A 27,011-nucleotide genomic window follows, 5' to 3' on the forward strand; every position below is an offset into this window, starting at 1 on the left:
CTTGTATCTCGAATGATGTAAGGCTCTCGGTGATCCTGGGTGTTCCCACCATGTCTAGGTGGGCAGTTATTCCACAGAATATTTATCAGGACTGGAGAGATCTTTTCTGTTTACACAGCACAGTGAGCAACTACAAATACACCTCTGAATGTTTTTCTGCAGATCGTCTATCAACTGTGATTTGCATAGATGGAAAGCACTGATGCCTTACTCGTACAGTTTTCTTCAGTAAAAACAATGCATATTTCAAACACAAAGTGTCAGGAAATCACAATAAGTGATCTTAACCTGATGAAGTTTACTTGCAATGCACAAAGTTGCCAACATCTCAGCTGGGTTAACTGTTTTCCTCAAAGTTACACATGGATTCATAAATATCATTAAACCAAACAATAACCTGTAACATTTACACAAAAATATATTTGAAAATTAGTGCTCTCATTAGATTGATTCCTCCCTTCTCATAACAATGTACCCAATACTAATAAAACCTATTAACACACAAGCAACAAAATCCCAAAACCCCTCTTTTAAGATGTACTGATAAAAACAAAAGCACCAAAGCAAGAACCTATCCAGTTAACATAAACATTTGAAACGTGTATTTAACGCCTCATCGGAATAAAAGAACAAAGCCACTGAGTGCAGAACACGGCTGCAGCCTTGAACAGACTGTGAGCGGCCTCGGACCTCCTGGGTTCCTGCTGCTCTCCAGGAGAGCACAGAGCAACACAAACCATCACAACTGCCTTCCACACATCATTTTGACGCAGGAATCACACTTTAGCTTGCTTCTTCAGATAATTTTTTAAAAATAAAACTTCAGCTATTATTTAAATCTTTTTAAAAAAAATAATATAATCTCTTTCATACTGACCTCATTTATCTAATTGCTGGTACAACCCATGCCATTAAATATTCCATCCCACAAAAAAAAGCACTTCAGCTCCAATCAGACATTCATTTAAACCAGGCTTAACTTTCCACAGTTAATACAAACATTGAAAGTAAAGTATGAGATCAGCGCTTTGCTGAGGGAAGGCTAACATATTAGCACTTCACAGGATTCAATGTGTACCTATGTATTTTTATATATACAAATAATTTCACACAAATCTGACAGATTTACATGTATAACATCAGGATTTAGTAGTTGGGTCACTACAGGATAAGGAGTAACATTTACTGCTCACAATTCAGTGGTGACTTTTGCATAATGAGATGCATTAAAAGTAAAAACCAGATGTTATCATATGAAATACGAGGCAATAACATAAAGGATGTTACAGTAACTTCATAGAAAACAGCAGAGATGCCTCATGTTGGATGCAATGTTCCTTACTGATTACTCATCTGTGGGGTTTGGGAAAAGCCTGACATGAAAAAAGAGATGTAGTCTCCTTGTCTTAGAAAGCAGAGAGTGAGAGAAGACAGCATGAAATCCGCAACACAACTAACAATCTATTGCAGTCTCAAATCCTCCTTAACCCACATCTTCAGCCAACAATCCCTTGTCATATTTCATGTTACTAAAGGGACCTCTAGTAAGACTGTCTCCTGCCACGTCAGCCATTTGCACCATCTTTCTGGCAAGATGTTTTTCACCAGCAGAGAAGTGGCAGACTAAAGAAAGAAATAGTTACATGATTAGAAGAAGAAGTAGTATTCCACAGATCTGTTTTTCTACACACCATGTAGTCTGGGACTTACTGCACATGGAAATCACCTTGGGCCAATAAGCAGATTGAAAAGCAACTGAATTCTTGCACAGACCAATCACTAATCTTCTCTTTTTCCTAATCAGCTGTAGTTTCCACATCCCATCCAAAATAGATGGGAAGTTTTGAAAAACAAGATTTAGGAAAGCCGACATTTAAGAAAGAGAGACCGAAAGAAGAATAGTGCCCAGCATAAAAGAAAATGGCAGGCCATGAGAAGAAGAGAGAGAATTAGGGATAAGGAAGCACTGGAAAGCTCAGGCATACTGACAGGACAAATGTGAGAAAGCAGGAGGAACACAGGGTGTTTCAAGAAGAGGGATCCAATTTCAAAGATACAGTGAATTCAAATTGGGCCCATCTTTTTGAAACACCCTGTATATCAAAATGTCTACAAGTTTACTTTGCCTTATGAAACCAACAAAAAGGTGACATGATAAACTGCAGAAAAATTCAGGAAGAGAGGAAAATATTTTGCCCAATGTTATCACATCACTGTACAAACAGACAGCCCTGAAGATTTTAGGAAAGATGATTCTTTGGGACACATCCAAAAATCTAACACATTTTACATTTAAAATAGAAATGACTGGAAAATAGGATGGGGAATCTTCTTTTTCTTCTTTTTCGTTTCCTTTTTAAATTTTTTTTTTCTTGATATTCTCCTCAGAAACTTTCATTGAAATTAGCCTTGACAGTTTTAAGGAGATCTCACTTCTTAAAAATAAATAAATAAATGAATGAATCTTGTAGATATTCAGGTCTCCAAACATATCGAGTTCAACATAGACACACATACATGCACACAGAAGGCTTGCACTCATTTCACTTGACTGCTTGGCTCAGGGGGTTGCTAGAGAAGCTGCTGTATATTCTGTTCAAATCCAGTGATTCTAATAGCAAAATTTCCCTTGCAAGGATGGGGATCAAAACCTACTGTTTCCCAGGAACATACACAATTTACCTGAAACACCAGATCCCCTGCACTGCTGAGACACAACACACAGGTGCAGGTTTTGCAGAGCCAAAGGCAGAGAGCTGCCCGAGGACCCTGGTTTTTACAGATTACGTACTGAATCTTTGTGTGATTCCCCTCCAGTCTTTAGCAGGTTTTCACCTTCTAATCATTTTTCCACACCAGCTGTTCTTTGAATAACCTTCGACTTACTGAATAATCTCCCATTTTTCTTCATACATAATTTTTCTTTTTTTTTTTTTCCCTCCACCAAGATCGGATCTTTCTTAGGGTAAAGAAAAAGAACAAAACAAACTAGAAAAAAAGAATTTAAATGACAATGAAGATGATCATTCTGCAGCCAGGAAAATTATGAAAACTTGCTGGATGTCTAGCTAAGAACACATAACAACACACTTTGCTCATGTACCATTCATCACTATCTTACAAGCTGTACATGTTTCTGACTGATGTTATTCCCTAACCAGTCATCCTACCTTCTACGTTTGTATATTTATACCTTTCATCATGAATCACCTTATAGCTGTCTTTATAGAAGCTTGTATTATTGATTTTTTTAAAAATATCAACAATATATCATGATCTACTCTACAAAAATACCTCAAGACCATCCATTGTGGTGATGTTACCAATGAAGAATATGTTTGGCTCGGTATCAGTTTAAAAAGAACAGAGAGACTTTGAGTCAGAGATACTTATTCTATTTAGTGTTTTTATGTATTTTTCTTTATGAAAGTAAAAGTATTTCCATGAAAGAAACAAATCTAAAAGTTGCTGAAATAATAACATTTGACAGTTTCATTAAATTTTAATAGTAGTAACATTAATAAAATAGTCCAGGGAGGAGAGGAGGGAAAAAAAAAACACCACACACCACCACAACACACAAACAGCAAAGACATCCAAACTAATTAATAGCTTTGCTATCACCACAAACTGAAATAATCTATCAGTCCTGTATGTATAAAATTTCCTTTGAGGGTTAATTACAGAAACGAGGATTTTCATGATTTCAAAATCAGCAAGTTTAGATCATTGTCTCTTAGAAGGGTCTGAGGATTTTTTTTTCCAAGCAAATAGCTAGGTATCTCTAAAATGTTATTAAATAAATATATACAATTTCACATTATAAAGGATTAAAAGGAATGGGTTGCACAAGTTCTGACATTAAAAAGACATACATCTGCAGCTCTTCAACTTTTTTGTTCTGGTGTTTTTTGTTAACACAATTTATAACATCTACATTTGGCAGTTTTTTTGATAAATTTTATGTATTTTCAATCCTACAACAGATAAAATCCCAACACTTCCAACAGAAATAGCTTATGAAATAGTCTGTATCAAAAGTAATGTGATAAGAAGAATTAGTATGATACACAGTGCTCTACAACTTCTATTGCGTATTCCTGTCACAAACGGGCTCTAATCACCAAGTCACCAGTTGGGTGAAGACTTCCTTGCCGCCATCATTAGCATCTGCCTCTTTACGGCTGAATAGAAGAGCTTTTTTATTATTATTCCAACATAAAAAAAAGTTCAGTCTCATGTTTCCAACCTGGTCTCCAAAGTCCTCCGGGAACTTCCACAGTACCACTGGATCTGTAAATAATTGACAGACAGCATTAATCAGAGGCAAAGGAACAGAGTATTACAGTCAGAGTACATTAATATTAAAGAGAGGGTCAGCTTAGCGTCAAGCTTTGAGGCAAGTGCAAAAATGTATCTAAAAAACTAAGGAAGATACTGGATTATTTAAAAAGACTTATTTCATATTTATGAAACTAGATGTTTATTGTTTTACATATGGTGGCAGGTTATAATGTGCTGAACTACTTCCACATTTAACTCTTTAACCTTTGAGTATTTTATAAGTATGTGTTCAATTTGCAAATTTTAATTTAATGAAGAAATGAAGTAATACAAAACCTCTTTCCATACAAGGAAAAAAAAAAGATGCAAAATTATAAGGAGAAAACATAGACCTCTATGAGGTATAGAAAAGCATTATTTGTAATTTTAATGATGAGACTAACATAAGAAGTACTCTCAGAGTTTAGAAGAGATAGTTCATTGAATATTTTTCTGTTCAGAGCCATTTAAAAATCAGCATTTCAATAATACCTTAAAGTTTTCACTAATTTATTATGAAACATTAATTACCAAAACAATCGGCATTATTCAGGCTATATGCAAGTCTACAATTAACATTATTTTGAAGGCATCTAGCACAATGACCTGAATCACAACCTTTCAACAAAAACTGAATTATGCTCTTCATCCCTCCAAAGCTTTTAATCTCCTGTGATACAAAACCTTCCTGAGGTGCCACCATTCAGCTGTATCACGGACACATGCACAGCTCCGCAGTGGCCTCCATGCACCGGAGCCGCAGCAGCAGCACTTGTCCGGGTGTCAGAGACGGAACCACCATCTCCTGCCAGGCAGCGCTGGGCCGGTGCCCTGGGGTTCTCCAGCCCCTGCTCATGCCCTGGGCAAGCTTGGGCAGATCCTGCCGATGGCAGTGCCAGGGCCAGTAAACCACAGAGAAACCCACAGGGGACACTGCCTGATGGGAACTGCAACGTCTTGGCTACCTCAGGAGCTGCTGGGATTCTTCTGAGAAGCCAAGGTCTGGGAAACATACTCAGATTCCCACTTCGGTCTCCACCGCTAGCACCGCCTGATCAGTCAGAAACCATTGAATTATAGAATCAAAGAATGTCCTGATTTGGAAGGGACCCACAAGAATCATCGAGTCCAATTCCTGTCCCTGCATATGATAACCCCACAGTTCACACCATGTGTCTGAGGGTGTTGTCCAGTCTCTTCTTGAACACTGCCAGGCTTGGGGCCGTGACACCTCCCTGGGGAGCCTGTTCCAGAGCTCCAGCACCCTCTGGGTGAAGAACCTTTTCCTAATGTCCAACCTGAACCTCCCCTGGCACATCTTCCTGCCATTCCCTCAGGTTCTGTCATTGGTCACTAAAGAGAAGAGTTCAGTGCTTGCCCTTCCTCCTCCCCTTGTGAGGAAGCAACGTCCTTATTGGTAAGTTTTACAGCAGAACTGGAGGGTTCTCCACTTCTGGCAAAGTACAGAAGTTCCTACTCTTCATCTTCCCACATACGTCTACAGCTGCAAATAGAAGCTCTATTGGAAGGGAAACATCACTGATGGAATTTTCATTCCCAGCTGCTGATTTCAAACCCTCCCACTCAACAGGCAACTGCTCCACTCACATTTGCTGCTGTCCTGCTCACACAGAGCTGGAGACCAAAGCCAGTGTTCCTCCCTCACCACAGGCCAGATGTTAAATCAACAGTGGAACACACATTTCAAATGCACCGCAAAATTCAACTTGTCAATCAACTCAACTGAATTTAGACCTTATTTTCATCTCATTCTAATGCAGTTGAGATTTTAGTTTTAAAATGTAGCCATTTGATTCTTCGCATTGAACAAGCACACCTCTTTGCTACTAAGAACATCTGGAGAGGATTCTGCAGCTATTCTTTATGGAAATTTATGTATTTTTGCACAAGGAATCTTCTTTCATCTACTATAGGGACAAGAACTTTTGGAGGCAGACATGAAATAAGAGATAAGATGCTATATTTACAAGAACTTGAAAGCAAATAAATACAGTTACTTAAAACAGAGATCTTTTTTCCCATCTATTTTCTGTGTATTTAAATCAAACGCATCTGTGTAATGCCCAGATACACGTGGAGTTTGAAGATCTCAGTGCCCATACTGTAAGGGACCTCTTATTTTTATTCCAATTTAGTATTACAAAAAAGAAAGTAACTATTTATCAACAATGATCTCTGTCAAATTCAAGGAGCTGTAAGCATGGTAACAGATATCAAATACTCGATGTTAAGTAATTCATAAATTACTTGCTAAAAACCACTAGAAATTGTGCAGAATCAAAAAAATACCTTAAAAAAGTTTGCAAATCTAAGGTCATATGTCCATAAACATTTCAAGCATAAATTTCTCTGCAAACAAGCAACCCCACTGCACTCCCACTACCAGCTGCTTGCTGGTGATCCCAGACGATCGTTTCAGTCCCATCGGTGCAGACTCCACCACAGCTGCACGCTGAACCACATGAGGGAACTGACCAAGATCAAACCAACTGTCTGGAATTCTCCAGCTCAGTGTCAACTAGATCAGTTCCCTAAAACTCTTGGGTTTGTGCCAGAAAAAGAGGAAGAAAAACCAGGGAGTGGGGAGTTGTGGAGAGAAGAAAGCAGGACTGCCTCACCCAGCAGCGATCCCGCCTTACGCACTGGCTAAACCTCAGGAAATACAAGCTGGCCACTGGCTGTGTCTAGTTCCGTTTCTTATCTCCTATTTCTTGTTCAGAACTTCCCAACTCACTTATACCATTTATAGTTGCTTTGACTGCACAACTCGTGAGCTGCGGCCAGGAAAGAGGTAGTATATCGCAACAGCAAAACCTCCAAGTGCAATTTTAAAAGATGACTATCAGGATCAAAGCATAATCTCAGAATTAGGAAAAACTTGGCTCTAAGTAGCTTGGGGTTTGGGGTCACAAGATGGTAACTATCTCCACATCTCAGTGAGGTGCCAACAGAGCTGAACAGCTTTCACAAGAGAACCTTTACCTACCAGCAACAAGAGCCACTGCTCCAATAACTGATTTTCATGTCCTGACATGCTAACAGATATGCAACCTGCAATTATAATTTAGTGTTGCTCAGCTTGCTGTCGTCATATTAAGAGGGCTCTCTCATACTACTTGGGTCTCATTTGATATAATAAAAACAAGTCTGAAGTAAATTCCAGTTCACTGAACTACAGGTATAACAACATTTCTTTTCATATCATGAAAGGTTATTTACATCATGAGGGGATAATTGAATTCATGTGATCTAACAGGCAGGATAATGCTCTTAATGCTCCTTCATGAAAACAAAAAAGAGCCAACATTTAAAAAAATATTCTTAATTCAAGAAAAACATTCAGTGCTACATTCAGCAAAAATCATACGCCTCCAAGACTTGTCCAACTGCTTTGAGCTGCGTTTCACAGTTGTTATTACTGGCTTTTAACTGGTTATTTTAATAGGTACTTGCCATACATTTAATTAGTAAGAAAATTTGATGTGACTAGTGCTTCAAAAAGAAAGGTTACTATACTCTTTCTATGTCTCCACTCTCTGAAACTAAACCCTAATACATATAAAAAGCCTTGGGATTTTATGATAATTATCTGAGTCAGGGATTGGACTTTTTTCAAAGATTATGTTTGTTTCTGCTTTTGGATCTAGGCTCAGGCAGCATCTGACACATCTTTGTGGTAACTTCTCACAAGTGCTGCAAAGGAAGAAACAAAAGGGTACTGATTCAGAAATAAAAAGAGAAACCGTAATCCAATTCTGCAACTTTATCTTCAGATTTACAAAGACTCAATTTTCTTTTCCCTGAGGATTACCTCTCAGATACCTCATATGATCCAGCAATGTTAGGCCAATTTTCTGCTGATTTTATGGGTGAGAGGATGAGAATAACTCAGAAATAGCTCTTGCTATAGCCAGTTGAGGAGCTACTGAGTTTTCCCTTGCTGTTTTTGTTTGTTTGGGGGAGATTGTTTTTTGTTTTTCTAACAGACTTTTGGGGACAAATGCTTTGCACGAATTCTAAGTAAACACAGTAGTAAGAGGTTGTTAAGCACACACATAAAATAGCTTGCACACGGCATTTGTAAATAGATATATACACATACAAGCATCACTTCTTCCTATGCCTACTGCATCCAGGACAGACACTTTCCACGGACGTACATCTCACACGTGCCAGTAATGCTTGAAAACTCCTTTGCTAAATATTCCCCAGCATTGGCAAGTGCATCTCACAGTCGTGCATTCACACCGCTGTGAGGCTGCAGCTCACGCACACATTGCTAGACATAAACTGTGACTTTTGACTTATTTGACTCCTTTTGCATTATTTGTGATCATGTAAGTCTGTCTATAAATACTTTAAAACAACGCATTCTGTAAGAAGACTCAGAAAGAACCAGTTAAGCCCCTGAGGACCACAACTGAAAGCAGATGCAACTCTCCATACAAGTCAGAAGACAGACAAGCAGGGAAGGGTTTGTTGAGAGACCAGAACTTAGTGTACAGTGTACTTGATACAACGAGAAAAGGGACCCACTTGCAACACTTAGCAACATAAGCATTCAAAATGTTGCAATCTAGAACCGCTCCACAAGAAAAACGCAGGCAAGAATGATACATACAAGGAGAAAAACATATGTACTTCCTCAAGGGAAGTAATTCCTCTCCAAAAATCTATTCCCACAGAGGTAACTTCATAAAGCATGTCATCCATATTTTCAGGAAAACCACTTCTAACACATTTTAGCTTCTGTAACAAATCTAAGAAAATATAAAAGTACTACTTCTCATTACAGAGTAGATTAGAGAAGTGGTGCACTCGTAACTATGAAAAATAAAGAGAAAACTTTCTGAGTGGTATTACACTTTCCCAAAAATACAGTAGTTAAATATATTGTAAAAATACTCTTCACAATCATTAAGTTTGCAGATTATAAATATCACCAAAAATACAACAAGATAAGTTAATTAGTCCACAATCAATTTGGTAATGGAACAGAAATTACAAACACATGCTGAGAAACATCATCTCAGGTAATTCTCTTGATAGCAGCAGAGAATAATTTCAGACAGAAAAGCACAGCTAATGTAAAATGAAACGGATTAATTAAGTAGTCCAATATTCTGCCTGGAAAAGAGGAATCGTCATCCCTGTGGGCTTTATAGAACCGGATAGACAAAAAGATTGCCAAGCAGAGCCGGTCATGTCTTGGGACAGAGGAACGGACTGGATGACTACTCAGCATCCTTCCAGCTATATTTTCTCTGATGCTGTAAAGATTTTCATTGGAAAAAAAGCTGTCAGTGCAGAGGGGAAAGAAGAGACTGGTGCCAGGAGTTATGGGGGTGGGGAAGAAACGCAGCGAGGACAAGGAAGGCAGCAAAGCTTATTGCAGACTGGAAGAAGTAGTTCCAGATTGTTTTTCTTACATGAACACAAGAATGCAATTAATAAAGCTGAAATGATATATCATTATCTCAGGGAACAGCTTTATAAACACACATTTATAAGCAATAAGCAGAATTGATTTTGTTGGAGTAAACAGTTTTCAGCAATAAAAAATTTGTTCATTTAAACCAAGTTTATAATATTGCTAATGTTCGAAGGCAAAAATCTGCTACATAAAATAATTTGACAGAAACTCGCAATCATAATGATGTTTTTGTATCAATATAGTATTTTTTTACTACAATCATGATTCAGAAACAAAATAAGAGATGAACCATAATATGCAACTCAAGTGCTTTCAGAGATGAAATCATCTGATGAAAAAAACAGCATTCACATTAAAACATTACTTCTTGCACAAAAAGACTTCTGTATATCATATTAAAATCCACTTGTTAACAGTTCCATACATGAAGTGCCAGAGGTGCAGCAGAACGGGGGGCTCTGCTGTCAGGAAGATGTGAGTGCAACAAGGTCTGCAGCGCCCGGGTTTGGGGGATCACAGCAGAGGCCCGGCCAGCAGCTGCAGGAAGAGCAGGATGCAGTAAAGAGGGGGAAGAAACGAGTTACAGTATTTTCCAAGCATTGGTAATCAAAAGAAAGAACAAGGACAAAACACATTGAAGCAACTTCATTTAAAAAAAAAAAAAAAAAAAGGGAAACTAAGGCACATTCCTTAACTTCTCAGGCACTGAAAACCTCTCAGATTAAAGACAATATGCAAATGAAGGTGCCACTGTAGAAAATATTTGAAAGTACACTTTTTGCAAATTGTGCGGTCCAAGTATTTTTTTTGCTCAAAGGAATACTGAAGGTTCTACAGGACCGTTAAGTCTGTTCTTACTCTAACTGCTCTACAGAAAACTTATTGCAGAGTGCAACCACACTCTTAGTCTTTTCATAAAAGCGAAAGAAAACATATTTACAAAATTATGTCAAACCTTAACAACCCAGCACCTCCAACTTCTTTACTCCCACCTTACCCACTGATGTTCCTTCGTAAATGGCCACCACAATTTCATAAATGGCAAATGAACATAAGACAAGAAAACGCTGCACTGAAACGGGTTTGTTCCCTTGGAGAGCTGACTGCTTCCAACCAAAGACCTGTAATACTGAGTGCCTGGCCACTGGCAATTTTAAGAGTGAAATACTGATGCTTTACAACCACATCAGTTAAAAAAATATTAATGAGTTTCAGAAATTACATCTGCCAGCTTTTCCTGATACATATTTACACAGTGAGATATTTCTGGGTCTCCAGGTGCTGACACAGTGACCCCAGCAGCACTTTGGTGCAAGGTGATGAACAGGGACTTGTCTTCAAATCAGCCACAACGCAGCCACAAGGCAGGAGCCCTACCTCTCCTGTCCCCTCTCCCTTCCCCACACCAGTGGCTTCTGCCTGGTCTTCAACTGATTGCAAAGCTTACACCCCATGTTGAAAAATTATTGAGGCAGTGAAGGTACCTGACTCTCACAGGCACCAAAGAAGATGTTTGGCATGTGTGACGGCCAACCTTTTTCCTTTTAACTTTTCTCATACAAACTAAAGTGTGAACTAAATGACAACAATGTCAACAAACACACACCGAATAGTGCCCTTTAAGAAAGGGAAAATGGAAAATAACATTTTAGCAGCCTGCCTCAGAGTCATACCTGTCGCCTGTAAGCCTTCATGGTTGCCCATTTGCAAGTCAGAAATGGAATTTTTATATGAGTCAGGTTCAGAAAGATAATTACAAAGACTGACTCACAGCTAAGATAATAACATCTTTCTCCCACAAGGAAGCTTTTCCTAAGGAAACTGCTTTCACCTGTAGCTGAATATAAGCTGGGCAGGCTTTCAGGAAACCTGAAAATATGCATGATAGTTTAAAATAATTTCTGTAGGACTTATGCTTGAAAAAATGCCCCAAATTACAAGCAATCCAAACTACTCATGGACTTCAAGTGGCTCAGAATTTAATTGCATCTTTTTAGGGGCATGTAACTTACTGTATGGTTTCAGGATACCAATGCTCACACCACATTTGTGGAAATTCAGAATTTTGTTTTTAATACACAGGAAAACAAAGAAACTATGCACAACTGTAACAGTCACTCAGTCTTTAAACAAAAACCACACACACCACATTCTTGTCAGCTCCACACAAACACAACTCGCATTTGAAGCCAGCAAGTCCAACTCAGTCGCTACTCACAGCGTTACAACATCACAGCACCTCCGCAGCTCTTCCATCCAGGTCAGTACTACGTCCAAAAGCACTAAGAGCTCACAGTCTGTACTAAGGGTGCGAGTCTGACCTGTGTACCTAGCACTGTAAAGCCACGCAATAGATTCACTGATTGCAAAGTTTACCACAGAATTATTTTCAAGTACCTCTGCTTTTAACTTAAGTGATAGCAGTTCCTCAAAGCAATCAGAAAATCAAGGATGTGAAAACTTTGTGCAAATTTTGAACCACTCATCCCATGCAAGGTTCAGCCCACCACACAGTAGAAATGCAGGGCTTTGTCTGACAGCACTACAGCTTTGGACCTGACAGTTCCTCTGATTTTTCCAATTTCCCTGTCTGCACTACATTCAGACTAGGAAATAAGTACCTGATCCCTTTTATGAGCAAGTAGATGATTAAAACTTTCTAGTCACAACTTGCCGTCTCCTTCAGAATTGCAGGTCAATCCCTTTCTGCCCAAGAATTTGTTACCACTGAAGGATGGAGCAGTAAGTCATTTCAGTTAACTAGGGACAGAAAGAAAGGGTCCTTGTGGCTGCAATGCTATTAGCCACGCTTCAGGATAAAACCTTAATCAGGGTGAGAGTTCATTGCACAGATAGTGCACAGATAAAATGAATATGTTCAGCCTTCATTTGGTCTCTCTGCAAGATAAGCAGAAGTTTGTTCTACCTGCTAAGTCTTTAGAATGAGTTTGTAAGTGTGGCAAAAACTGTAAGCCTCTTAGAGTGCAGTGTTATTTTTAATTTTCCTATTTTTAACTTGTAATCATGAGTGAATTACAGCTCATGAAAATGAGGATGTAAGAACTAAGGTAGTAAAAGAACAAGTGAGCACCACATACGCATTAAGTCATTGTGAATGTTTGAGGAAGGTTTACAAAACAAAATACTTCTGCTGTCAGTGGGTCTCTTGTTCAAAGACATTTCAGCAAGACAGGCTGAGCACTGACCTGATGAAAAGAACAACAACTGAAAACAACAAGACTAAGGTCATTCACCTCTGCAACCAAATACAAGTTTTACATCCTGCCCTGCAAGGATGAAAAACTAACTCACTACACCCACTTGCTAACAGACACATTGTGCAGGGTTCTGTTTGTTTTAAATGAAGGCACAGAACTTAAAGGTCTTTAAAAATATCATGGGCTACATGACATTTGCCTGTATCAGTGCTGCAAGACTGATTTTGAGAAAGATCTAGAAAAGCTCAAGCACAGGTTACCAAGCAATACATACTAGGTAAATTAGGATGAAACAAACCTCCAGCACAGCCAAGGACACTGGAGATGGCCGGCCACTTGGCTCCCCCAAGTCAGTGATGTCTGACCAGAGAAAAGCATTTTATCTCACTGCATAAACCATCATGTTCACTTTGCAGAACCCACACAAACTGCACATACGAAAAATCAGAAAGCTTCTGGCATATGACAAAGACTGTATCTCAGTATCCTATGGATGCCCAAGTTACTGCTTCCTAATTCCCTTTGAGAAATAAAAATTGGGTACTTGGATAAGAAAACCTGGCTGCAAGAAACACAAAGTAATATTCAAACCATTTTTGAAAGACATTTTTCAAAAATAATATAAAAAAGAGATCCTACATTATAGTTTACGTGCCTAAAAGATAAAATTAAATAAGTAAAAATGTTCAACAAATAATTTAATGCTTTTGTAAATTTTTTTCAAAGAAGAAATTAGTGCATTCTTGCTTCTTAAAGAAAAAAATGAATGTCACCAGGGAACTCCCTCTTGACCAGAGAAGATGTAATGATTGTCTACTTACCTCACTTCTTGCCCAAACAGTGCAACAACATTCTTTCCACTTCCCACTGGCGAACACCACTTCCTAGTCACAGCCCAACTGTTTAGTATTTCAGGGCAGAAGTTCCCTGTAAATTATGCCCTGTGCCTTTAATACCAACTACCACAAACAGCAAAATGTGATCATTCCATTGCTAGCAGGTTTTTTTAGGCTAGAGCAATACTGGAATACATAATACATTGAATAGTAGAATATATAACATGATAATGAAATACATAAAATCATGATCTAAATTATAAAGCTAAGCGCACTATATAGATCAACTAGACATAAGGAAGAAATTTTCTCACACTGAGGGTGGTGAAACACTGGCCCAGGTTGCCCAGAGATGTGGTGGATGCCCCATTCCTGGAGACATCCCAGGCCAGGCTGGACAGGGCTCTGAGCAACCTGATCTGGGTGAAGATGTCCCTGCTCATGGCAGGGGTTGGACTGGATGAGCTTTGAGCATCCCTTCGAACCCAAACCATTCTATGATTCTATGATATATATTTAGTACATCAGTAGACAAATTCCACTTTGGAACATCCTCCACTAACATTGTCCCTGGCCAAATGCTTTAGACAAACTGCTCCCAAACAGGGAAAATATCCCCAAAACTTAAGTGTATAAGATTTACCCTGTCGAAAGCACAAAGGGAGAAAAATATTCTGTCATCGTCTGTGTTTCCTTCCCTCTGTCCTTGCTTCCTACCCGGCTCACCATCTAAGTGTTCTTCTCTATTTGACCAACACATGGAAGAGGAATGCTGTCTTTGAGCTCTTGGCAAAACCCCAGGCTTTGTTGCCTTTGGACACAGCACACACAGCAGTGCTCAGGCAGTGGGATGGGGCTTGTCTCCCCCACCAAGCACACCTCTCCTTTCGCACAAGACTAGTGAAAGCAAAGCTGAAACTGGAGTGGGCATCGCGGCAAATCACAGGCTGCTCTGGGTTTCTTTTGCACTTCCCAGAGGCTCTGTCTTCCCCAAGCACAGGGGGGAAGGAAGTTGAACCCGAACAACAGCTCTGTGCAGGTATCAAGGGCAGCGATAAACTTAAAGGTGTGAAAACTACTGTTGTAGATACTGACTTCATATGCCAGCACTTCTGATTTGTTGCTGCAGCCAAGGGTGGCTACCAGGGAGAAATAGTCAGATTTTCTATTTGTTGTTTTATTCTTGATTATTTAAGACATTTCAATTAATTAATCCCTTATTGTATATTCACCACATCTCTATTACTACGCTGTGAAACAAAACAAAACTATTCAGTTATGCTCAGCTTGTGTGTGAAACAGAACGAACATAATTGTGTGTTACAAAAACATAGATTAATATTGCCTGTTTTCATTCTCCCATTACCATTAATGCTGTCTATATGAAATTCAAGTCTTTCCTGTTTTGCTTACTTGCTGTGGTGGGAAGGGATGGGAGTAGCGCTGACAAGTGAGACCTGGCCTGGCTGTTTCCCACTCCTCAGTCTACAATACCACAACCAGAAACACATTTGACTATGAAAGCTGTAATTGTATCAGACAACTTTTCATACCTTTATATACATAGTAATCTGTTAAAAAATAAATTAAAACAATAATAAACACTCTCAGCTAAACAAACCATAACAACCATGTTGATTGGCCATAGCCTGAGTACACAGTTTGTTGTATATGTAAATAGTTCACAGATTTAAAATAAAATAAACATCATTTTTTTAAATGTATTTTCTAGCCTAGTCCAATTCAGTATTCATTTTTATTTTAGTTGTTCATGATACGTTAAACCAGAATAAAGATAAAGGAGCACTGATCAATAAGTATAAATTTTTTTTTTGCCTTTGCTTTCCATCTTATCCCAAATCCATTTTAATACCATCAGGGGAAAAAATAAACTCATCAGTCACCTGATGGAGTAATTCAAAACTTAACCAAACAAGGCTAATGGGTGAGAATTGAAATGAAAACACCTTGACAAAGAAAGCAATTTCTTTTCTTCGCACTCCTCAGAAGCTGTGGGTGATCACTGTAATCGAACCATCAACAGCAAGGGGCCATCTGTCCCAAGGGCCTTCCATGTGAGCAAGAATCAACAACAAAAAATTTTAGAGGCTGGTCCGCATGCATTCAGCCCCGATTTGTCTATGATAGGCAGCATGCAGCTGAAAATCAATGTTTTGACGTTTTTCACATACCAGTCCTTAAAAGTCAACACTGAACTTCTGATAAGAACAAAACACAGAAGTAGGTTAAAAGGTTGCTTACAGAAAGATCAGTGTTACTCCAACAGCCAACAAACCTCTATCAGCTGAGATTCTTACTCTATCATGAAGCACTCCTGTTTCGGTATCCAACAGCCATGTTCCACACACAAAGACCACATAAAACAAGATTTACACTAGCACTGATGTTACGAGACACCTCTAGTACTAGTGTGTGCAACTACTGAAGATATGTGAGTGATTTAACAAACCACTCACACAGAATCCCAAAACCTTGGGGTATTTTGTCTTTGTTTGGTTGGTTTTTTCCACATAAAACATTATGAAAGGGTCTCCCAGAAGTTTCTGGGCCAGTGACTGCACACAACGCATGCCAAGAGCAAGGGGCTCAGGCTGGTCTGGCCAAGGCATTGTGGCCATGGCACCTGTGGTCCCAGGGCAGAAATCCCTCCAGATCCCTGAGGACCTCCTGGACAGGAGCACAGGCTTCACAGCACATGCCTCCCACAGGTGCTCCCAAACCAGGCACTCTTCCCTCACCAAGTCTTTCAAAGGGCAACAACACGAACGGCAGAAGGTAAATACAACTTATTTCTTTGGTGTTTTCCTACTGGAAAATATATTGGTCATTTAGTAAAACAAACTTGGACATAGCTGCACCTCTCTGTGCCTTTCTAACTGCTACAAAGCTCTTAAGAGGAAAAAAAAAAAAAAAAAGACATTATTTTTTGCTCAGCTTCCTTAAACAGTATTTGTCCCCCTTTGCTTCAGCAGAGCCCAAACGTGGTCTCGGGCCAAGGGAACAGCCAGAGAGTGACAGCCAGCACAGGGGGGTGACAGTGAGCACGCTCTGATCTCCAGCCCTGCCGGCTACTGACCTCAGGTCTGTCATCCCAGGCTTCCAAACATCATGAGGTCTTAGAAAAATTACTTCTTTTTCATATGGAAGAACATTTACATTCTTAAAAATAAGACATAAGAAGACACTTCCATGCAAGCCCATGGTTAGTTATTTAAAAGCACAGGCCATACATCTAAATAAGATATGTATAATAGAAGCAAGTCAAGGGGTTTTCTCACAGCTGTTTACAGGTAGTTACTCAGGTCAAAATTCCCAATTATGTGCCAGAGTGAGGCCAGTAAAACAGGGGATATAAAAGGCATCCCAACAAATGTGCAGGGGCTGTAACCAGAATGGATTGTGTCTTTCCGCCCTGGAGGCAGGAGGTCTGGGTTCCTGTCTCTGGGTTACTAACACCAACGCGCATTCAATAACCAGGAAACTCCCCAAGACATTTTTTTATATCATATACATCAGTGATAAACCAGAAGAGTTAAGTTTCTCTACTGATTTCTACAGTACCATTTATTCAGAACAGCAAAGTAGGAGGGTGACGTAGATGTGTGGTTTCAATATACACCCATTACAAAGTAACTGTGATGTGGTTAGAGTGCAAAACTATTTTATCTTACAAAACCTCAGTGCTCGATGCCTGCTTCCTTCAGTGGAATCTCAAATTTTTCACAAAACAGTGAAAATTAATTTAGGAGTACGATAATAGCAGACAATATATTACTGCAGCTCTGAGGAGAGAGAGGAAACTCAGAAGAGCAACGGGGCATTTGGGGGTGGGCAGATAAGGACCTACAGGAAGGAAGAGAGTATTACAGAAAGATGGGCCATCCATACGTTTGAACTGAGTATTTCAACCTCTTAAGTAATGAAGGTCTTAATTTTACTTTCCATAGAGCATTACAGCAGAAAAAAGTGAGATGAGGACCAGGAAACTATGAGTAATGTATGTGTATGCACAAGATATACAGCAGTCAAAAATATTAGCAAGGGAAAAAATGATATTATTATTATTATTGATGTGAAAGAACAAGGAATGACTCATTAATAAATCAACCACAGCATAAATTAAGGTTACGTCTCATCTAAAAAACATCGATTTACCAAATAAATCTGACGCTAATATTTCAGAGTGCATCTAATAAACCTGAACAACAGTTGTCAGCATGCAGAATGCGCAAGGAGCTGAAATACATTACATTGCATGTGATATTATGCATTATATTACATTAATCTGTAAGAATTTTTTCATAAAAAGGCCTCCTCTCAACCACGGCCCTTCTTGTTGCACAATTTCCCTGTCTTCAGTAATTGCATGAAAGATACTATGATGTCTTCAACATGTCAGAATGGCTGTATGATTCTAGCATCCATTTTTTATCTATTTCTCCAACTTCTTCATTCCTTCTTACACAAACCTCAGGTCACCTACAAGCCCCGATCACTAACCACTTCTAGTCCTTTCACACTCGTGCTCTGTCCTCAGCATGTTCTCCATCTCCACCAGTAAGACAGTACTGGTGTCACAACTGCACGTTCACTGCAGAAGAAACAAATCATTAACCACGCGTGGGCAGTTCTCATTAAGAACTGTTCAATAAGCAGTTAGATAAAAGAGAAGTTGCTTTGCATTAAGATAACTAACTCCATTTTTTTATTAATGAAGTGTAACCATCACCACCCATGCTGACAATTTCATAATCAATGGGATACGATGCATTTGTAAATTATGTCCATATAAATTAAGGTATCACTTTATAGCACCTTTTTAATTAATTGTTTTGATAACTGGTAAGAAAACATACTGGATATGAAAATGCTGCTACACCTTTCAAGTAGAAAGACATATTCTCTTCTCAAGCTAGCCTCAGATAACCAGTCTCTTATCTTGAACCTTCCATCATTCTGATAAACAAAGTCAGCACACTTGCCAGAGCAGGGAAAATCCACTCTTTTGAAAACTGAAAAGACTAAAAATAGATTTGAAGAATTATGGATATGCAAATATCACATCTTAATTTTAACAACTTATCCCAGATGACTTGTTGCTAAAATTCTTCATTCCTGCCAAGGGGACCAGCCTGCTCTAGACAAGACAGGAGGTCTGTGAGCTGGGTGTCTTCTCCATGTATGCTGAAAAGCGCATCCAGGACAGATCTAGAGCCTAAAGCCCCATCCACCCACAGAGGATTTCTTTTCAAAATAACATTCTGCTTAAAACTGTGAAGTATACCTCCTTTCATCAGGGAAAAGAGCCAGTTGAGATTCCAGGAACAAAAATCCTGTTGTAGCTCAAGTCCACACTCACTTGTCATTTGATTTCCCAGGGCCAATATAACACCTTAAGATACACATGACTTAGAAACCTTACTTTTGACACACAGGGTAATATTTATCACAAAGTGTTCTCCCAAATGTAGCAACCAGGGGTAGCGGGAGAAAGGAGAAGGAAACAGAGAACTAGAGAACTTAGCAAGGAGATACAAATTACATTCCATTGTACAGCAGTAGTATCAGCCCATTTTTTTCCTGAAATACAAACATATTGCATGAGGTACTATTCCAGAACACAATGATGACATCAGTCATCTTTCATAACGTATAGAAGAGGCTTTTAAAAGACTCCAAAATAATGAATTATGATGGGAAAAAAAAACCAAAACAAAACCACCTCTCTCTTATTTTCCAAATTCAAATAACAGATATTGGAAGGACACCTACTCTAAAATGCATAAGCCTTTTAACTTCTGGTGTTTCCCTAAGAGCAAAAATATCAATAATTTTGCTTGAGAACACCATTTTATCCCATCAAATTTGAAAAGCTTAGAAGATCACAATTCATACTGTAGGCTGCTCACTGAGAAAAGTCACAAAATTAACAGCAAGGTAAATAGAGTATAACGGGTTACTCATTTCACTTTCACTTATCAGTGAACCTAAAAGGGTTTCTAAGGAATGTAAAGAGAACCAAGAGTGTGTCCTCTCACTTGAAGACATGTCAGACACAGAAGTACACTTAGTCATACCTTTCTGAGAAATTTACCCCTTAAATAGAAGAAAGATGGATGTCTGTGAAATGGAGAAATGATGGATTAGGCTTAGCCAAAGGTCAGAGAAAGCACCAAGTCAGAGGCTGAGCTACATACAAGTACAAATAAAATCAAGCGTCTACCAAAATGTATTTCCCCAAACGCTGAGAAGCCCTGGTGTCAGCTGAGGAATGCTGGTGGTTACTGACCACTTCTAATAATGCAAGGGGCTAAAGCTGTCCAGGTCACAAGGAAATGTTTGAAGATGTGACATGTGAAGAGAGTCAACAACAAAGCCTAACTTTAATCCCTCTGTGTGAAGCAGGAAGAGGAATTTACTTCATATACAAAACACAACTATGTCCAGTCAAGTATAAAACTTGCAGAGGTGCACAAGTAAAGCATTATGTCTCTTCTGCATGCTGGGAGAGCCCAGGAGGAAGGAGAGCAGCTCCTCGTGGGCTGGACCTACTGAAGCACAAGGACTGGTTGTAAGCCAGGCAGCAAGCTGAGCTTTAATGTATCTTCTGCCAGCCTGAGTCAGAAGTAGCACAACCAATTAGTCCAAACGGGTGGACCCAAGAATACGGGAGGCTTAACTACTAGTTAACATGGCTCCCATCTTTTCCAATTAGATTGCAACTAAATTCCCAGCACTGATAATACCAAAATGAGATCAGAGGGTAGAGGCTCCATATTCTCTTTGCCCAAAGATTGGAAACAGCTCTCCCCTGCTGCTGTACAATAGCAATGACCACCCAAAGATCCGCAGCATTCACTGGAGACCCATCTCACTGTCCCCTGAATGCATGTGAGGAGCTTACTGCCATGATGTTTCTTTATGAACCGAAAAACCAGCCCAGAAACAGTGGAAAGAGTTAAAAAGGTCAAATTCTAAATGATGTTAATCTATGCAATGGAAGATTAGAATAAAAAAATTTAATAAAAATGAACTTGATCAGGGCTGGGGAGAAGGAGAGCAGAGTCACTGTGCTTTTAAGGGCTGCTGAAAGACTGGATTTTCATTTGGGGATCTCTTTTTCAAGCATTGAGAAGGGAGAGCTGTGCAAGCCCCAAGCTAAACCAGCACACATCTTCAGATTCACTTGCATCCTATCAGAACTGCTGTAACCACTCCTGACACTCATCTGCTTGACCCATTTTTGATAAACAAAGAATGGAGTACTTGAAGTATTTTTCCCCCTTGTTCATCCCATTCTTCACTAGTCTCTTATTTTATGGTCAGAGGTTAAACTGCTGACCTCTCACCTTCAAGGCAAGTTTTTCCCCCCTTCCATAAAAGGTTTTTCACAGTGTGCAGCACTCGGATTAGCCCCTATCCCTTGGAACAAAAGCTCTGCCTTTGTACTGCTGGTTTGGGCATGGAGTCCGTACATCAGAGGAAGCTGCTGCTACTTACCATTCACAATAACGATATTGTGAGGCCCCTCTAACGCCTCGTCTCTCAGTGTCTAGACTTTCACCCAACCAGCCAGCAAAAAAGAAAATCCTGTAAAGCACTCAACTGAAAATTAACTATGGTATCCTGTTGTGAACCTGATGAAGATGTTATTTGAACATACGGTAAAACTTTCCATTGTTTAACATAAAGATAAGAGAAAAACTTTTAGAGCCCCAAGCTTTAAATAGTCATAGGGATCAATTCACTCATGGGTCAGTAAATGCATTTTATTAGCAAGCAGCTACTGCTTATGTGTGCCTTTAAAATAATACACAGATTATTAACTCATACTCAAGCACCTAGCATTCTGGATATTTCAAGAGCCTAACTTCATACTTGGTAAGGACACACTAAGCCAACACTCAAGACGTAAGAAGTATATCTTCCAGACTTCACTGACAGTGCTGCATCAGTTTCACCCACGGTCCCAGTTATCTTCAGCAATTGAAATAACAGAAGTATGGTAACAGAAATATCTTATGCTTTGCTATAGAGCAAGACATGTGAGTGCTCAGCATCACTGGCCATCAAAAAGGGAGAAATCTGGGCAAGATAAGGTATCTATAAATTTATAGTGCAAATAGACCATGGGATTTGGGGCCAGGGGGGCAGGGCAGGAGAGGGGAACCAAAGCACACTGCAGTGACTTGTATTTTGTTTCTTTGTGACACTTGCATTTCTATAGCATAAATAATATACAGTGGCAATAGATATTAGTGAAGTAGACTAAAATCAATAAAAATACATTATTTCATCTTGAGAAAAAAAAAATCCACAAGCAGGCCAGGGAAAAAAAAAAAACAAAACAACCACCACTAGATCTAAGTAATATTTTAATGTTTTAATGTTTGAATAAGCAGATTAGATACTGTGAATCACTGAAAATAATTTATTATTGCAGACAAAAAGATGCTTGCATGTTTGTGGAGTTCTTATGGCCTCTCAAGTGTGTATTTTGGAAAGAGTTCCTGGGGCTTTGCTAGGAGAAAAAGCCACTGCTGAGGAAATGCGCCCCTCACCAGTTTCACCAGTTTGTTTTGAACACAGAGGCAGAGAACCTCAAAATAAGCAGCAAACAGATTGCTGAGTTGCTTGACTGGGGGAATGCGAGGGTGCTTGCTTGACTTTGGGGGATTTTGTTTCTTTTTTAAGAGTGTTTTGTGATGAAACAAGAAAGTAACCATGTTCCTCTGAAGCTGAGCAGTGCTGCACAGGAACCCAAGTCAGCTCCCCTAAACAACGCAGCCACCACAGAGGATCCAACCCTACAAACCTCCTCACAGTACCAAACAATTTGCTTATTTATAGATATTCACTGTGAGTGTGATTCAACAAGATGCACATTTTCACACATATGTAGGCCAGTTTGAGAAGTTATATGCAAACTGATTTCAGACAGACAAAACATCTGAGAAGAAATGTAGTCTGGGAAGGAACAAATCCAGAGCATCAACTCAAGAGCATGATAATAGAAATAGATTTATACTCTTATGATTCATTATTATTTTTAGTTCTAAACAAGGTTACTGAGAGGAAAAAAATATATATTAACATTGGAGACTTCAAAATCAGAACACTGGATTTCTCTCTGCGAACAGAAGTAAAAATCCTATACTGAAAACACATTTGGGGCCATTTTTCCATTCTCTTTCCTGAGCCCACATTTAGCACAATAGCATCTGGGAAAAAAATACTCTGAAAAACTGCATTACATGAGATAAGATGACCTACTGATTTGAAGCTTTAGAAAGAGACACAGAACACAAAAACTTGTGGTTTGGGGGTGGTGAGATTTGTTTTTACAACTGCATATATTTACATTCTTATAAGAAAGGGTGGTAACAATAAACAGCAGATTCTCCACCATGGGTAAGAGTGACAGAACACTTATTTCCAAGCATGGAGGAAAGAAAAAAAAAAAAGAAAAATTGTGAATTGCTGCTCTGCTGCTACAGAAATCCAGAACATGATGATGCCCTGGATGTTCTGTGCAGTTCTGACCATCCTTTCCTCAAAAAACAAATACAGTTGAGAGAAGAACACAAAAGGATACATCATAGGTAAGGAAAAGCACCTACTCAGGGCTAGGTTCAACAAATTACACTTTCAGGCAGCCGGGGGTGGATGAAAGATCACCCACAGTGCAAGTGAAGGTGAAAAAGAAATAATTACTCCCTATTTCTTGTAATACAAAACCTATAATCCAAGTGAATCAACAGTAGTAGGTTTCAAACACACAAAAGGAAACTGCTCACAAACACAGTAGCACAGCCAGACTGCCCCAGGACACTGCCGAGGGTGCAGAGAGCCTGGACCAGAAGGTGTTCACAGCAGGCAGGCGCGCTGCTGCTGAGAAGAGGGCAGCCTGGAGCAGCTCCCACACCTGAGCAGCTGCCCGCGGGCACACGCTGCAGAAAGGACACTGCACCCACCCCGGCGGGTCCTGGGCACTGTGACACCCACCACCTGCACGCACAGCCAGGGATTAAACTGCCCCAAAACCTGCTCACACTGTTTCTTCTCTGCCTGAAAGGCTATACTCTGTATTTTGACTTATTTTCTTCCAGTTCGAAATACAAGAACAGAGTCACACCAGGAACACAACCACAGGGAGTAGGTCTTTGAGGCAACTCTCCAAAGCCTCCCTCGCCCGGCCGGTCCCCTTTCAGCTGCTACAGAGCAGTCTTAACGCAGGCAAATGATGGGGCAGATGTTTTGGAGATCACTGGAAATGAGTAACAGTTTAGTCCGGATCTACACAGAGAAGAAGTTGCATCCAGTGCAGGGAAGGATTTGTATTTTGGACTGGTGGTGCAGGTGTTTTGTTCCAAGCAGGCAGCCGTGCTGTCAAAGACGGCCCGCTCAGCTCCTCACAGCAATGGCAGACCTGTTTTAAGCTGCCAGATCTGGAAAGCAGAGTTTAGCACATCTCAGAAGGAATTTTCTGGATAATTCAGCCGGGTTCAGGTCCTGCTGGCCAGTTTCACCCAAGCACTGAACTGCAACATGTGCTGTGGATAACTTCAGCTGGTTTTATTAACCAGTGTTCTAGCAGCTATGCGAAAAGGGACACGTGTCTTCAGAGACCATGTATGCATTAAACACAGAGACAAATCATCTGCAATGAAAAAAACAACCACAGAATCTTTACTTGTCTGAACAATGAGAAGCTGACTTGAGAACATATTTCTGTTGTTCTTCAAATGACAGAGCATCTCCTTAACAAAAAGCCTCAGTCACAACTTCCTCCCACACACACTTGCACCCAAAACTAAAACCAAAAATGAGAAGACAGCAAAACGAGGAACCAACTGCACTATGATAAGGAGGCACTTCATTAAGCTACTGAAATCTCATTTCTGATGTGCTAAAAAAAACTTATTTTGTAGACAGTTATAAACTAAATACACAGAACACAAATTTAAGAATCGCTCTGCATAGATGACTTGGCTGACCTACTTTGTGGTGTTCATCTATATGCCACTGTTTACCATTTTGCTCTTCCACATACTTAAGAGACAAAATTACATAAATTGTTTTTCATTCCTGATCTACAAGTGTATAATCAAATTGACATCTAAACAACTATGCAATATGCAACATCCTAGAAGCACCACGTGTAAGAAAGTAAACTACACATAAATGTACACCTAAACCCCTTAACACTGACAAGTACCCAAATAATTGCTTACTACCATCGATTTTGGGCTCTAATAATTTTAATCTCAATTAGTCAGTTACTGAAACTGCTTCATAAAACGGGAGTTCCTAGTTCTACATGTACAAAGGGATAATTTTTTAGCCATGGTACAATACATGAGTCATTTCAAGTACCACAAAGCCCTGCAGCTAAATTTAAAGTGAAAAAGCTTACTGAATATAATCCTCCAGTAATACTTGAAATCTACTTAAGAAAATTTTGACTACAAATGGTTCATTTTTTCACAAAAAAGAAGGTTCTAATAAAGGGTTAGTGAACATTTTTTTTTTTTTTTGCTTTTAGAATTAAACTCCAAAGTAGTTTTTAAAAAACCTGCACTTCAGTGTTTGTTATTTCTTTGCTAAATACACAGGAAATATTGGTAACAAAAAGAAAACATCTTTATAGTTATTTAAAGTATTGATCTATTTTTAAATCCTGTGTTTTACACAGAAGGTAAAACTGATCTGGTATTAACAGCAGCAAATATCAGATGCTCTGAAATGCTACAAACACTTTATGAATGTGGCAAAAGTTTCAGCCTGAACTAACAAGATCTCAGTCTACTTCACTACTGCCTGGACATCAGCCTAGTTTTTAATTAATAAAGAGAAAGAATCTAATAAACTCATCTATCTGAGACGTACCACATCTGTGTGGTATCTTGGACTCTTTGAGAAGAGAGAGAGTTCAGCAATATTCTCCCTTCTAGAAACGAGGACATGAAGGGTGATGCTCCACACCAGCACAACCCTCGTCTGCTGTTCCTCGCAGAGTGACAGGGCAGGGAGCAACTAAGGATGTTTGATTGGCTCTGGGTAAACTGGCATGTAGTTTTTACCTATTAATTTACTCATTTCCCTGGATTATTAGTACCTTGAAACAACATCCTGTAAATGTGTTGTTGCATCAGGCAAGGTTTACAATGTTTTAATGAGTTTTTGGTAAATTTCCTGCGTGGATGAAGCCTAGAATCCTCTTCTTTTTGAAGTTACAGGTCAGCAGGAAGTTAGAACTACCACACAGATTTGCAGCTGAAGTGCTGCTGTGCTGCAAATGTAATAACAACACATAGTTCCATTTAATCTTTTCAATAGCAGATATTACAGCACTTCAAGGAGGTCGCAATCATATCTCCCTCATATTTCATCATGCAATAGTGTATAAAGAGGGTTTTTTGGCCTTTTTTTGGCTTTGTTTTTAACAGCTTTCTATTGCTTAAATATGTTGAAAAGGTTATACAGTTAATTTTCTCCACTGTCTTACCCAGCAAACCCAGATTATTTGAGGTGAAAGCATTGCTTAATGATAGACTTTACCCCCACTGGCTTCTACTTGAAGGGGCGATCATAAGAAGGTGCAATGAGAACCGGTATATACATGCACTTTCTTTGTGACAGTTTCAGGAATGCTCATCCCCTCGCTATTACTTCAGTGACACCAGCACAATCTCTGTGCCACCCCTCAGGGAACAGGACAGTGTTTACTTTCTCCTGGCTGCCCATGGAAAGTCAAGCTGCAGAACAGAAGACAGTGACGCTCATCACTGCTGCCAGAGAACCACTACCAAGAAATGCACCATGCTTGCTATTAGTCATTCATTTCAAACTTCAAGTGTCTGTTTCCTGGAAACTGCTATTCAAAGACTTGGCTTCTTTTTGTAAGCATCCATTAAGCAAGTCTTATCAGCAGCAAAGCTCGGTGATGTGACCCCCAGTAACACATCACTTGGTCTTTCAGCGACATGACCGTGGTTCACTTCACTCCCCTTCGGGTGTGATTGGTGCTGGCACTTCCTACCAATGTATAGTATGTGTTTTACCTTTGTGTGATCATTTTTTCCCCTATTTGGCTGAAACACAATATCAGCAAAGTCCAAAACAAATCTAGGATTATGTCTGGCCCTTACAATGCGG

At 39.4% G+C, this 27,011-nt stretch overlaps 1 protein-coding gene across 4 annotated transcripts in view; it reads right to left on the reverse strand.

Moving 5' to 3' along the window:
* DENND1B (DENN domain containing 1B) overlaps positions 1-27,011 on the reverse strand; it is a 152,959-nt gene that overhangs the window by 109,743 nt on the left and 16,205 nt on the right. For 3 of the 4 annotated variants that reach the window (XM_071810295.1, XM_065842135.2, XM_065842134.2), the window contains exon 3: positions 4,250-4,293. The exons of the other annotated variant lie outside the window; for it this stretch is intronic. In XM_071810295.1, the coding sequence (XP_071666396.1) occupies positions 4,250-4,293 (44 nt within the window). The remainder of the gene's footprint in view (positions 1-4,249; positions 4,294-27,011) is intronic. 4 annotated transcript variants of the gene reach the window in all.

This window comes from Patagioenas fasciata, chromosome 6 (assembly GCF_037038585.1).
Source record: "Patagioenas fasciata isolate bPatFas1 chromosome 6, bPatFas1.hap1, whole genome shotgun sequence".
NCBI lineage: Eukaryota > Metazoa > Chordata > Aves > Columbiformes > Columbidae > Patagioenas > Patagioenas fasciata.